Source organism: Ascaphus truei, chromosome 11 (genome assembly GCF_040206685.1).
Source record: "Ascaphus truei isolate aAscTru1 chromosome 11, aAscTru1.hap1, whole genome shotgun sequence".
Taxonomy (NCBI): domain Eukaryota; kingdom Metazoa; phylum Chordata; class Amphibia; order Anura; family Ascaphidae; genus Ascaphus; species Ascaphus truei.
Genome location: NC_134493.1, coordinates 52025192 through 52040389, shown reverse-complemented (window position 1 = coordinate 52040389; position 15198 = coordinate 52025192). Strand labels below are relative to the sequence as shown.

Here is a 15198-nt window from a genome sequence, read left to right as displayed (position 1 = left end):
GCTGGGTCACTGCTATGTGGGGTGCCGCCGTGCCTGGGACAGCTGGGAGAGTTATCCCAGCTCTCCTCTGGCGGCCGGTTGAAAATCACTGCTCTAAAATTAGTCAGGGAATTTCAAAATTAAATATATTTTATGCATGAGGGGGTCCTTGTAGTTCAACAAAATGGCCGCAACCACTGAGTGAAGAGGCAATCGTCCCCCAGGGGACCAAGACGTCGACCTATGTGTGCATTTTGGACATAATAAATTAACTTTTTTTTTTTTTTTGCTATATCCGAGTCTTGTCTCGGAATTACAGAGAACTTGTGAGCTATTTTGACTAATATATATCTCAATCAGCAGAAATCTCCCCCCCTCCCTACTGAAGCCTATGAGTTGAACTCCTATAATGTCCACATCTTATCACCTGAGCATTTCCTGCTCTTTTTTTTTTTTGTGCGTTAAAAATCCTAATAATCAATCGCGAGCTGCTGATGTTACCATGGCAACCGTTCGACTGCACTGGGCTCTGTGGAGAGCGCCATTTTGAACCGCAGAGGGCACTTCATATTTCAACCACTTACACCTCTTTAACGGATAATCAGATTAAAAAAATTAAAACGGTGTTGGGAAGGGCACAAGGAAAGATGTATTGTAATACCAAAAATATATGCAGAAACTGGCGATCAGCGCAGATTGCGGCTTTCATTTTCTTCCAAGTTGAGCTACCAAATTGTGAAGTTTATGTTCAAAATGCGTGAAAACTTAAAGCAGCAATTCCACCACACCAGCTCCTGGGTCACCCCAATACCCCAGATCAGTGTAGATGCCGGGTCTAAAGTTCCCTCCCGAGGAAATGAATATGGCCTCCAAATCTCGCTGGATCGACAGCAGCCAATAGGGGGAGCTGCAACGTTGTCAGTTGTTCCTTCCCATTGGACCATAATGGCGGCCATGTTGTTTCCTCTAGGAAGAGCACCAGCACCTTCACAGGTTTGTAGCTGGGGGGAGAGTACCAAAACAAATAACAGAGCATTATTGCTGGGGGGAGAGTACCAAAACAAATAACAGAGCATTATTGCTGGGGGGAGAGTACCAAAACAAATAACAGAGCATTATTGCTGTTGAGTGACAGATATACGCTCTGCACATGCTACAAGGCAATATAAGGTTTGCATTATTATATTCTATGGCTATGCCTTAGTGGTGGAAGGGCAATAAAAAAAGTAGTTGTACTGTGCTGGCATGCAGGAGAGCACGATGGTACAAATATTTCTAGATTCTGTTTATGGTAAAAGGTTTATGAAACAGATGGGGGGGAGGGAGTTGTGTACAACAAAATCCCATATTCTTTACAGTAGGAATGTAAGTTTTAGGTTTGGGAATAAAAAAAAAAAATAGTGCCTCATTGTACCATCACACGTCAACCACTGCTTGGCGCGACTGGCAGTGGGCAAAGTGTCCTTCACTCAGATCCCGTAAGTCTTGGCCCATAACTTCTGGAGGGCTGGCGCAGGTGATGTTGTTGTAGATGTAGGTAAGGGTGTTGGTGTCATCGCCCTCCGACATGGATTGCACCATGCGAGGGACAATAGTGGCGTTGCTCAGGGAGAAGTCTCTCAGCTCTTTTATCATGCAGCTGCAGTCCCATTGGTTACCGTTTAGCCATAGCTGCTGCATCGCGGAGTAAGGGACCAAGAAGCGAATGGAGATCCATTTCAAGTTGTTGTTTTGAAGGCTGAGATACCTCAGGTGGGATAAGGGCAGAAAGATATCAGCAAGTGCCTCCAGCTGATTGTCTGAGAGGTCGAGCCACTGTAGGTTCTGGAAGGGGCTGAAGGCCTCTGGAGAGACTGTCGAGAGCTGATTGGATGAAAGGAGAAGATAGGAGAGGTTCTTCAGGCCCATGAAGGGTCTGGCTGAGAGATGACTCAACTTATTGAACCTGAGGTCTAGCTCCAGCAGATCCTGAAGGTCAGAAAAGCTAAGATCGTCAATGGCCGAGATATCGTTCTGTTGTAGAAAAAGCCTCCGGAGACTAGAGAGACCGGAGAACATCTGTGGCTTTATTCTGCTGAGGCAGCTGTTTTCCATGTGCAGGCTGTGGAGCTTGGCTAGACCTCTGAAAGAATGCTCTGGTAGGACCTTGAGGCAGTTTCCAGAAAGATTCATCACTGCCACATTGAGGAGCCCAGTAAATGCCCCAGGACGGATCTCTTGAACATTGTTGTTATTCACAGACAGGGACTCCAGCTGCTCCAGCCCTTCAAATATCCGTTCAAGCAGAATCTTGATCTTGTTGTGCCCAAGGTTAAGCTCCTCTAGGAACTGAAGGTCCTTGAAAATCCTCAGCCTCAGGCCTGTCAGAGAGTTGTTGGACAGGCGTAGAACATGGAGGCTCAAGAGACCCACAAAAGTCTCCTCATACAGGGTTGTCAAGCGGTTGTGTGATAAATCCAGCCAGCGAAGGGACTTCATGCCAACGAAGGCCCTGGGAGCAATGGTAGAAATCTGGTTGTGGTTGAGATAGAGTTTCTGAAGCTTCTGAAGCTTTGTGAACACATTGGCCTTCAATCCCCTCAAGGAGTTCCCACTCAGATCCAGCTCCTTTAACTCCACCAGGCTGAGGAAGAGCGGAGCCTGAAGATACACTAGCCGGTTTCCTGCTAAAACTAGCTCTCTTAGGTTAGGCAGGTCATGGAACACCGTATCTGGAAGCACCACCAGCGAATTCCAACCCAAATTCAGGTACCACAGGTTCGAGAGGCCTGAAAACAGCCCGTCCTCGATTTTGGTGAAAAAATTGTTGTTGAGGCTGAGGGAGACCAAGCACTGGGTGTGTAGGAAGGTGTTGGGAGCCAGAAATTTCAGCATATTCCTTTCCAAGTGGAGATGGGCCAGGGCCTTGAGTCCATGCAGAGCGTGCTGCTCCAAGCTAGCCAAGTGGTTGCTCTGCAGATTGAGGAAGTCCAGCTGAGATAAGTTCCTGAAGGCCCCAGCCGGCACAATTGTGAGGTTGTTACCATCTAGCCATAGAGACAGAACACTGGCGGGCAGCATCTCAGGAGTCCGGGAGAGATTACGGGAGCTGCAGAAGACATTGTACTCCTCGCTGTAATCGTAACTGCACACGCAGGGCGGTGGGCACCTGGCAGACTCCGAGTTGGGGATGCCGATGCTGCTTCTCCATCAGGGGGCCTGAAGTCAGCAGGCAGAGCGTTCCACGGGGAGGAACTGCAGAGAAGAACCAGCAACACCATGAACCCTGCCAGAAAAGAGAGAGGGGTCAGCGAGGAGAAGAGGAGAATCTTGGTGCAGACTGCCCTCTGAAGTGGGATACCTGACTTAAAAACCTCTGCACAAGGTATTAGATTGTAAGATCCTTGGAGCAAGGATTTTTTTCTGGTTCTTAGGTGCAGTACATTATGTCCATTACTCTAGAAATCACAATAACACCCTTTCTCGAAATATTTCTTCAGGGCCTATTTCAGAAATCTGACCTAAATTGGATATTGATTCCAAGGCTGCCATCATTTTAGTTGACACAATAACTATTTTAATGCAATATTCATGAATGCAGCCATATTTTAAAATGATTATACCATAATATCCCTCTAACTTTGAAAGTGGTTGGAAATTGTAAATTGAATTATGAATGCAATATAACATAATAATGGGTATGGCCGGATACAGGCAGTCCTCGTTTTACAATGAATGGCTTATCCAACGCTATGCAATGCATACCTATGTTCATTTATACAACGCCAAAACGGCTTATCCAACGCTCTTACAACGCTTTGCAGCGTTGTTTATGTGTATGTGTGTGTGTATATATATATATATATATATATATAATATTATACTATATAATATATTATTTGTTATATATATATAATACAGTATATCTTATACTATATTAGTGAAAGCACTGTATGTTTGCCTGCCTGCCTGCCTGCATGCATGCCTGCCTGCTGGATGTCCGGTGTCCCTAGCGGCAATCTCATTGGTCCCTTGGCCCGCCCGCCCCCGCACACCTCTCATTGGCCTCACACACTCACACCACCCCCTTGGCCCGCCCCCCACACCTCTCATTGGCCTGAGGCGGAGTGACGGGCCAAAGGTCCAAAAAAATAAATAACACACACACACACACACACACACACACACACACACACACACACACACACACACACACACACACACACACACACACACCTCTCTCCCCTCTCTCCCCTCTCCAAATCACCTTTTCCCCCTCCCCAGCGGCATCACCTCTTCCCCCTCCCCAGCGGCATCACCTCTTCCCCCTCCCCAGCGGCATCACCTCTTCCCCCTCCCCAGCGGCATCACCTCTTCCCCCTCCCCAGCGGCATCACCTCTTCCCCCTCCCCAGCGGCATCACCTCTTCCCCCTCCCCAGCGGCATCACCTCTTCCCCCTCCCCAGCGGCATCACCTCTCCCCCTCCCCGCTCCAAATCACCTTTCCCCCTCCCCAGCAGCATCACCTCGCCCCCCTCACCGCTCCAAATCACCTCTCCCCCTCACCGCTCCAAATCACCTCTCCCCGCTCCAAATCACCTCTCCCCCCTCCCCGCTCCAAATCACCTCGCTTCCCGCAGCTGCCACGCGGCGCGTAAGATGGCGGACCCCCTTCCTCCCTCGCGGCGCCGAGTCAGACGGTGGCGGCGCCCGGAAGTACAGGTAGGTGTCGCTCCCCACCTCCGGCGCCAAACGGAACTGAGAAAGGGCGCATCAACTGAGGTGTGTGTGTGTGTGTGTGTGTGTGTGTGTGTGTGTGTGTGTGTGTGTGTGTGTGTGTCACTGTCCACTGCCCCCCCCTCCTATCCACTGCCCCCCCCTCCTATCCACTGCCCCCCCCTCCTGTCCACTGCGTCCCCCCTCCTGTCCATTGCGTCCCCCCTCCTGTCCACTGCGTCCCCCCTCCTGTCCCCCCTCCTGTCCACTGCGTCCCCCCTCCTGTCCACTGCGTCCCCCCTCCTGTCCACTGCCCCCCCCTCCTGTCCACTGCCCCCCCTCCTGTCCACTGCCCCCCCTCCTGTCCACTGCCCCCCCTCCTGTCCACTGCCCCCCCCTCCTGTCCACTGCCCCCCCCCTCCTGTCCACTGCCCCCCCCCTCCTGTCCACTGCCCCCCCCTCCTGTCCACTGCCCCCCCCTCCTGTCCACTGCCCCCCCCTCCTGTCCACTGCCCCCCCCTCCTGTCCACTGCCCCCCCCCTCCTGTCCACTGCCCCCCCCCTCCTGTCCACTGCCCCCCCCTCCTGTCCACTGCCCCCCCCCCTCCTGTCCACTGCCCCCCCCTCCTGTCCACTGCCCCCCCCCCTCCTGTCCACTGCCCCCCCCCTCCTGTCCACTGCCCCCCCCCCTCCTGTCCACTGCCCCCCCCCTCCTGTCCACTGCCCCCCCCCTCCTGTCCACTGCCCCCCCCTCCTGTCCACTGCCCCCCCCCTCCTGTCCACTGCCCCCCCCTCCTGTCCACTGCCCCCTCCCTCCTGTCCACTGCCCCCCCCTCCTGTCCACTGCCCCCCCTCCTGTCCACTGCCCCCCCCCTCCTGTCCACTGCCCCCCCCCTCCTGTCCACTGCCCCCCCCCTCCTGTCCACTGCCCCCCCCCTCCTGTCCACTGCCCCCCCCCTCCTGTCCACTGCAGGAAATGCAGGGGGAGGAATCCATGCCTTTGAGGCGCCCCCCCCCTCCCTTTGACGCCCCCCCCCTCCCTTTGACGCCCCCCCCCCTCCCTTTGACGCCCCCCCCCCTCCCTTTGACGCCCCCCCCCCTCCCTTTGACGCCCCCCCCCCCCTCCCTTTGACGCCCCCCCCCCCTCCCTTTGACGCCCCCCCTCCCTTTGACGCCCCCCCCCTCCCTTTGACGCCCCCCCCCCTCCCTTTGACGCCCCCCCCCCTCCCTTTGACGCCCCCCCCCCTCCCTTTGACGCCCCCCCCCTCCCTTTGACGCCCCCCCCCTCCCTTTGACGCCCCCCCCCCCTCCCTTTGACGCCCCCCCCCCCTCCCTTTGACGCCCCCCCCCTCCCTTTGACGCCCCCCCCTCCCTTTGACGCCCCCCCCCTCCCTTTGACGCCCCCCCCCTCCCTTTGACGCCCCCCCCCTCCCTTTGACGCCCCCCCTCCCTTTGACGCCCCCCCTCCCTTTGACGCCCCCCCCTCCCTTTGACGCCCCCCCCCCTCCCTTTGACGCGCCCCCCCCCCTCCCTTTGACGCCCCCCCCCTCCCTTTGACGCCCCCCCCCTCCCTTTGACGCCCCCCCCCCTCCCTTTGACGCCCCCCCTCCCTTTGACGCCCCCCCCTCCCTTTGACGCCCCCCCCTCCCTTTGACGCCCCCCCCTCCCTTTGACGCCCCCCCCTCCCTTTGACGCCCCCCCTCCCTTTGACACCCCCCCTCCCTTTGACGCCCCCCCCCTCCCTTTGACGCCCCCCCCCCTCCCTTTGACGCCCCCCCCCTCCCTTTGACGCCCCCCCCCCTCCCTTTGACGCCCCCCCCCCCTCCCTTTGACGCCCCCCCCCTCCCTTTGACGCCCCCCCCCCTCCCTTTGACGCCCCCCCCTCCCTTTGACGCCCCCCCCTCCCTTTGACGCCCCCCCCCTCCCTTTGACGCCCCCCCCCTCCCTTTGACGCCCCCCCCCTCCCTTTGACGCCCCCCCCCTCCCTTTGACGCCCCCCCCCTCCCTTTGACGCCCCCCCCCTCCCTTTGACGCCCCCCCCCTCCCTTTGACGCCCCCCCCCTCCCTTTGACGCCCCCCCCCTCCCTTTGACGCCCCCCCCCTCCCTTTGACGCCCCCCCCCCTCCCTTTGACGCCCCCCCCCCTCCCTTTGACGCCCCCCCCCTCCCTTTGACGCCCCCCCCCTCCCTTTGACGCCCCCCCCTGCCTTTGACGCCCCCCCTGCCTTTGACGCCCCGCGCGCACACACTGACTGACTGCCGCACGCACGCACACACTGACTGACGCGCACACAAAGCCTGACTGACGCACGCACACACTGACTGAGGCACACACTGACGCACACACGCTACATGAAGCTGTAAAGGAGGGAGGGAGGGGGGGGACTGGATTGATGTGAATGGGGGACAAACAGAGAGAGGGGGGAGGAGAGAGAGGAACGGGAACATTACATCCCGGGCAACGCCGGGTCTCTCAGCTAGTGCACTATATAATTTGTGTGCTGCATATCTTATTGCCTGCGTAAAATATTTGGTGTATTTTAGTGTTAAAACTGCCTTCAGGAACGTATCCCTTTCATTTAAACAGTGTTCCTATGGGAAAACGTGTTTCGCTTTACAACGTTTCGCTATCACACGCCATTTTGAGTAACGCATTGTGTCGGATAACCGAGGACTGACTGTACTTCTAATCTGTCTAACTCCCTTACTAGATCCAACAAATATTATTGGGGCACTGAAAATAACAATTGTTGACCCCCCCTCTTCCCTCCCCACTACTCAACTCCAGTGCCTTTGGACGCCCTATAAACATCAAACATGGGCAGCTGGAAAGGCAATGTACCCCATATTTCATGAGATACCACCTGGCCGTAAGGTATCTTCCAGCTCCGGGAGGTATCTTAGGGGTAGCACCATTGGGTAACTATGGACCAGAATCTTTGGTATACATTATACACAGCAGCATGTTCCTTTTCACCTAAGGCGCATATATTACATGTAAACATACAATGAGCCTTTATGTTGGATGTAGTATGTACCAGTACAGCGCATTGGAATTGTGTGTGGAGGCTCCAGTGAAGTTGTTACATCTCTCTGTCTCGGGCATGTGCTATGTAAGTAGAATAAGCTTGATACGTTTCAAGGCGTGAGCTCGGACCCGTGTCCAGAGATTTCAGCCTCCAAGGGCTTCTCCTCAAAGAATGAAGAAAGACCCTGCACTCTCAAAATGCACCCAAAATAGCAATATAGTCATTAAAAATAAAATTCAAACATACAAATAGCATTACTCAAAACCAAATGTATAAACTACAAAAAAAGTGACAGTGTGACACCCTGGAACAGAGGCGTTGACGTGAGGTTTGGGGGAATTAACCCCTTTATTGGATACTGCCGGGCACAGTTATTTAACAAAGGTTTTTTTTTTTGTTATTAATTGTATGAGTTAAATATGTTCTTTTTTTTCTAAGTATATTTTTAGAGTGCAGTGTTACATAGTTACATAGCTACATAGTTACATAGTAGAAGAGGTTGGAAAAAAAAGACATATCCATCGAGTTCAACCCGTGCTAAACTTAGACAGATAATTATCCTATATTTGTCTCTTTTACTCTTTGATATCTGTTTGTAGGGGGTTCTTCCACCTTAGGCACGGGCATTTTCAAACATTGGTTTATTTTTTATATGTTGTTATGCTGATATCCCTCCTCTCCTCCAAAGACTGAAATCAGAGAGGGTTCTGGGTAACGGGCCAAACATTGTATTTTAATGCAAAAGTACCAATGATGTGATCAGTGAGACCCCATTGAAGCCTGTGAGATCCTAATTCTAAATAATCAGCGAGACTCACAGAACATCAGAAATAATTGATGTCTGTATAAATATAATTGATATTGCCTTCTTCTGCAACATGCTGATATTTTGGGGGGAAAAGCATACTTTGTGCTCTAAAACTCTGGCAATATAACCTCGGTATTGCTGGAGGGGCCAGAAACACATTCATTTTCAGTGGCTCTCAATCGCTCAACTGGCCTCTTTTATGAAGGTGCATTAACCTAATTGTCACCAGACTTACTGTACCCTATTCCAGGGGTGCTCAACTCCAGTCCTCATGGCCCCCCAAAAGGTCAGGTTTGAAGGACATCCCAGCTTCAGCACAGGTGTCTCAGTCTTTGACTGAGCCACTGATTGAGCCACCTGTGCTGAAGCAGGCTCTTCGGCTGAGACACTGGTTGAGCCACTGAAGTTGGGATATCCTTAAAACCAGACACGGTGGGGGGTCTTGAGGACTGGAGTCGGGGACCCCTGCCCTATAGCACGTCTTTAGTCCCCAAACATTTTAGCAGGATCAACCTCTTAAACACGTCAGTTTCCCCTTACTAAATTCCTTGGGATTACAATCTTACACACCTCACACCCACTGACTATAAGTGGGTCTCCCTCTTACACACCTCACACCCACTGACTATAAGTGGGTCTCCCTCTTACACACCTCACACCCACTGACTATAAGTGGGTCTCCCTCTTACACACCTCACACCCAATGACTATAAGTGGGTCTCCCTCTTACACACATCACACCCACTGGGTCTCCCTCTTACACACCTCACACCCACTGACTATAAGTGGGTCTCCCTCTTACACACCTCACACCCACTGGGTCTCCCTCTTACACACCTCACACCCACTGACTATAAGTGGGTCTCCCTCTTACACACCTCACACCCACTGACTATAAGTGGGTCTCCCTCTTACACGCCTCACACCCACTGACTATAAGTGGGTCTCCCTCTTATACACCTCACACCCACTGACTATAAGTGGGTCTCCCTCTTACACACCTCACACCCACTGACTATAAGTGGGTCTCCCTCTTACACACCTCACACCCACTGACTATAAGTGGGTCTCCCTCTTACACACCTCACACCCACTGGGTCTCCCTCTTACACACCTCACACCCACTGACTATAAGTGGGTCTCCCTCTTACACACCTCACACCCACTGGGTCTCCCTCTTACACACCTCACACCCACTGACTATAAGTGGGTCTCCCTCTTACACACCTCACACCCTCTGGCTATAAGTGGGTCTCCCTCTTACACACCTCACACCCACTGACTATAAGTGGGTCTCCTTCTTATACACATCACACCCACTGACTATAAGTGGGTCTCCCTCTTACACACCTCACACCCACTGACTATAAGTGGGTCTCCCTCTTACACACCTCACACCCACTGACTATAAGTGGGTCTCCCTCTTATACACATCACACCCACTGACTATAAGTGGGTCTCCCTCTTACACACCTCACACCCACTGACTATAAGTGGGTCTCCCCCTTACACACCTCACACCCACTGGGTCTCCCTCTTACACACCTCACACCCACTGACTATAAGTGGGTCTCCCTCTTACACACCTCACACCCACTGACTATAAGTGGGTCTCCCTCTTACACACCTCACACCCACTGACTATAAGTGGGTCTCCCTCTTACACACCTCACACCCACTGACTATAAGTGGGTCTCCCTCTTATACACATCACACCCACTGACTATAAGTGGGTCTCCCTCTTACACACCTCACACCCACTGACTATAAGTGGGTCTCCCTCTTATACACATCGATGGCCCCGCAGACTTCAATGGGATCGTTGTCTTACATGAATCAGTTACCCGCATAGACCTCAATGGAATTGCTATCTTATACAGAGATCCTTACCAAAGACTAATGGGATCACCCTCTTATACATAGATCCTTACCAAAGACTAATGGGATCACCCTCTTATACAGAGATACTTACCAAAGACTAATGGGATCACCCTCTTATACAGAGATCCCTACCAAAGACTAATGGGATCACCCTCTTATACAGAGATCCCTACCAAAGACTAATGGGATCACCCTCTTATACAGAGATCCCTACCAAAGACTGTAATGGGATCACCCTCTTATACAGAGATCCCTACCAAAGACTGTAATGGGATCACCCTCTTATACAGAGATCCCTACCAAAGACTGTAATGGGATCACCCTCTTATACAGAGATCCCTACCAAAGACTATAATGGGATCACCCTCTTATACAGAGATCCCTACCAATGACTGTAATGGGATCACCCTCTTATACAGAGATCCCTACCAAAGACTGTAATTTGATCACCCTCTTATACAGAGATCCCTACCAAAGACTGTAATGGGATCACCCTCTTATACAGAGATCCCTACCAAAGACTGTAATGGGATCACCCTCTTATACAGAGATCCCTACCAAAGACTGTAATGGGATCACCCTCTTATACAGAGATACCTACCAAAGACTAATGGGATCACCCTCTTATACAGAGATCCCTACCAAAGATTAATTGGGTCACCCTCTTATACAGAGATCCTTACCAAAGACTAATGGGATCACCCTCTTATACAGAGATCCCTACCAAAGACTGTAATGGGATCACCCACTTATACAGAGAGCCCCAAATCCCTTTAATGGGATCACCCTTTTTTCACTTCACATGCCCCAATTATTTTAATGGGCTCACCATCACACACAGCTGCCCCCGCAGAGTGCAACGGGATCATCCTCTTACGCACAGCAGTCTCCCATATAGACCGAGATAAGATCACCCGCTTGCATCACTTTATTGACTTTAATGGTGACCCCCCCTCCCCCCTTTAAAGGTAGCTTCACCGGCTTAAACGGATCATCCCCCCTCCCCCACCGCCTAGACAGCAATCCCAATCTGCCCCCCTAAGGATATGATCGGGGTGTGCGCTGTGCTCCTACCTGTGCCTGTGCGTCTCATAGTGACAGTCACATAGCAGACTGGACACTGAGGTCCCAGAGCAGGGTCACTGCTATCGCTCAGGACGCTGCTGATAACGGGCGGAAAGATAAAGGGGGGGGGGGTGTGTCCTGAGCCAGCTGGAAAGCCCTGCTCCTGCCAGGCACACCATTCATTAACCCATCTACTGGAGTTACAATGGAGGAAAGCACTTGCGCATTTAACACCTTTGCCTCCATGTTAACAATGTTTATCTATAAGAGGGGTAGCCCCCCTAACTTGTGTCCCGCGGTGCTTGTATTCCCCCCCCCCCCCAATTCTTTGCTTAGTGCAGCGTCATTTGACGCGTGGGGTCATTTGATGTCATGTGACCTGCGGAATCATTTGACGCTGCATTGCTATGGCGACGCGTGTGTGACGTCACGCCACAGGACCCCGCAGTGTGGTTTGATGCTGTGTTGCCATGGAGACGCGTCCAGGCGCCGGCGTAATCTCGGTAAGTCGATGTTGCAGAGGCCTCACATGCGTTCCCACCGGCATTTCATTTAAATGCCTTGGGGAAGAGCGCGGTGCCTCTGCAACCGCCCGCGCCCCCCCAGCAAAATCTCACGCCCCCCCCCCCAGTTTGCGCACCCCTGATCTATAATGTACTAGCTGAGAGACCCGGCGTTGCCCGGGATGTAATGTTCCCGTTCCTCTCTCTCCTCCCCCCTCTCTCTGTTTGTCCCCCATTCACATCAATCCAGTCCCCCCCCTCCCTCCCTCCTTTACAGCTTCATGTAGCGTGTGTGCGTCAGTGTGTGCCTCAGTCAGTGTGTGCGTGCGTCAGTCAGGCTTTGTGTGCGCGTCAGTCAGTGTGTGCGTGCGTGCGGCAGTCAGTCAGTGTGTGCGCGCGGGGCGTCAAAGGCAGGGGGGGCGTCAAAGGCAGGGGGGGGCGTCAAAGGGAGGGGGGGGGCGTCAAAGGGAGGGGGGGGGGGCGTCAAAGGGAGGGGGGGGGGCGTCAAAGGGAGGGGGGGGGCGTCAAAGGGAGGGGGGGGGCGTCAAAGGGAGGGGGGGGGCGTCAAAGGGAGGGGGGGGCGTCAAAGGGAGGGGGGGGCGTCAAAGGGAGGGGGGGGGGCGTCAAAGGGAGGGGGGGGGGCGTCAAAGGGAGGGGGGGGGCGTCAAAGGGAGGGGGGGGGCGTCAAAGGGAGGGGGGGGGGGCGTCAAAGGGAGGGGGGGGGGCGTCAAAGGGAGGGGGGGGGGCGTCAAAGGGAGGGGGGGGGGCGTCAAAGGGAGGGGGGGGGGCGTCAAAGGGAGGGGGGGGCGTCAAAGGGAGGGGGGGGCGTCAAAGGGAGGGGGGGGCGTCAAAGGGAGGGGGGGGCGTCAAAGGGAGGGGGGGGCGTCAAAGGGAGGGGGGGCGTCAAAGGGAGGGGGGGGGCGTCAAAGGAGGGGGGGGCGTCAAAGGGAGGGGGGGGCGTCAAAGGGAGGGGGGGCGTCAAAGGGAGGGGGGGGCGTCAAAGGGAGGGGGGGGGGGCGTCAAAGGGAGGGGGGGGGCGTCAAAGGGAGGGGGGGGGGCGCGTCAAAGGGAGGGGGGGGGGGCGTCAAAGGGAGGGGGGGGCGTCAAAGGGAGGGGGGGCGTCAAAGGGAGGGGGGGGGCGTCAAAGGGAGGGGGGGGGCGTCAAAGGGAGGGGGGGGGCGTCAAAGGGAGGGGGGGGGCGTCAAAGGGAGGGGGGGGGCGTCAAAGGGAGGGGGGGGGCGTCAAAGGGAGGGGGGGGGGCGTCAAAGGGAGGGGGGGGGGGCGTCAAAGGGAGGGGGGGGGGGCGTCAAAGGGAGGGGGGGGGGCGTCAAAGGGAGGGGGGGGCGTCAAAGGGAGGGGGGGGGCGTCAAAGGGAGGGGGGGGGCGTCAAAGGGAGGGGGGGCGTCAAAGGGAGGGGGGGGCGTCAAAGGGAGGGGGGGGGGCGTCAAAGGGAGGGGGGGGGGCGTCAAAGGGAGGGGGGGGGCGTCAAAGGGAGGGGGGGGGCGCCTCAAAGGCATGGATTCCTCCCCCTGCATTTCCTGCAGTGGACAGGAGGGGGGGGGCAGTGGACAGGAGGGGGGGGGCAGTGGACAGGAGGGGGGGGGCAGTGGACAGGAGGGGGGGGCAGTGGACAGGAGGGGGGGGGCAGTGGACAGGAGGGGGGGCAGTGGACAGGAGGGGGGGGCAGTGGACAGGAGGGAGGGGGCAGTGGACAGGAGGGGGGGGCAGTGGACAGGAGGGGGGGGGCAGTGGACAGGAGGGGGGGGCAGTGGACAGGAGGGGGGGGGCAGTGGACAGGAGGGGGGGGGCAGTGGACAGGAGGGGGGGGGCAGTGGACAGGAGGGGGGGGGGCAGTGGACAGGAGGGGGGGGGGCAGTGGACAGGAGGGGGGGGGGCAGTGGACAGGAGGGGGGGGCAGTTTACAGGAGGGGGGGGGCAGTGGACAGGAGGGGGGGGGCAGTGGACAGGAGGGGGGGGCAGTGGACAGGAGGGGGGGGCAGTGGACAGGAGGGGGGGGCAGTGGACAGGAGGGAGGGGGCAGTGGACAGGAGGGGGGGGGCAGTGGACAGGAGGGGGGGGGCAGTGGACAGGAGGGGGGGGCAGTGGACAGGAGGGGGGGCAGTGGACAGGAGGGGGGGCAGTGGACAGGAGGGGGGGGCAGTGGACAGGAGGGGGGACGCAGTGGACAGGAGGGGGGACGCAGTGGACAGGAGGGGGGACAGGAGGGGGGGACGCAGTGGACAGGAGGGGGGACGCAGTGGACAGGAGGGGGGACGCAGTGGACAGGAGGGGGGGGCAGTGGATAGGAGGGGGGGGCAGTGGATAGGAGGGGGGGGCAGTGGACAGTGACACACACACACACACACACACACACACACACACACACACACACACACACACACACACACACACACACACACACACACACACACACACACACACACACACCTCAGTTGATGCGCCCTTTCTCAGTTCCGTTTGGCGCCGGAGGTGGGGAGCGACACCTACCTGTACTTCCGGGCGCCGCCACCGTCTGACTCGGCGCCGCGAGGGAGGAAGGGGGTCCGCCATCTTACGCGCCGCGTGGCAGCTGCGGGAAGCGAGGTGATTTGGAGCGGGGAGGGGGGAGAGGTGATTTGGAGCGGGGAGAGGTGATTTGGAGCGGTGAGGGGGAGAGGTGATTTGGAGCGGTGAGGGGGGCGAGGTGATGCTGCTGGGGAGGGGGAAAGGTGATTTGGAGCGGGGAGGGGGAGAGGTGATGCCGCTGGGGAGGGGGAAGAGGTGATGCCGCTGGGGAGGGGGAAGAGGTGATGCCGCTGGGGAGGGGGAAGAGGTGATGCCGCTGGGGAGGGGGAAGAGGTGATGCCGCTGGGGAGGGGGAAGAGGTGATGCCGCTGGGGAGGGGGAAGAGGTGATGCCGCTGGGGAGGGGGAAGAGGTGATGCCGCTGGGGAGGGGGAAAAGGTGATTTGGAGAGGGGAGAGAGTGTGTGTGTGTGTGTGTGTGTGTGTGTGTGTGTGTGTGTGTGTGTGTGTGTGTGTGTGTGTGTGTGTGTGTGTGTGTGTGTGTGTGTGTGTGTGTGTGTGTGTTATTTATTTTTTTGGACCTTTGGCCCGTCACTCCGCCTCAGGCCAATGAGAGGTGTGGGGGGCGGGCCAAGGGGGTGGTGTGAGTGTGTGAGGCCAATGAGAGGTGTGCGGGGGCGGGCGGGCCAAGGGACCAATGAGATTGCCGCTAGGGA

The 15198-nt window shown here is 56.2% G+C and overlaps 2 protein-coding genes across 2 annotated transcripts in view; one reads left to right on the top strand and one right to left on the bottom strand.

Moving 5' to 3' along the window:
• Positions 1-111: 111 nt before the first annotated feature.
• On the bottom strand, positions 112-3239 carry IGFALS (insulin like growth factor binding protein acid labile subunit). Its single transcript, XM_075565094.1, is given in 3 exon segments — positions 112-980; positions 1394-3153; positions 3156-3239. Coding segments are annotated over 2 exon segments (1842 nt in total). The 3' UTR covers positions 112-980; positions 1394-1395.
• An 11224-nt stretch (positions 3240-14463) lies between these two features.
• The window catches only part of CCDC78 (coiled-coil domain containing 78), a 42626-nt gene continuing 41891 nt past the window's right edge, over positions 14464-15198 (top strand). The window contains exon 1 of the mRNA XM_075566269.1: positions 14464-14562. The gene's annotated coding sequence lies outside the window, so the exon portion shown is untranslated. The remainder of the gene's footprint in view (positions 14563-15198) is intronic.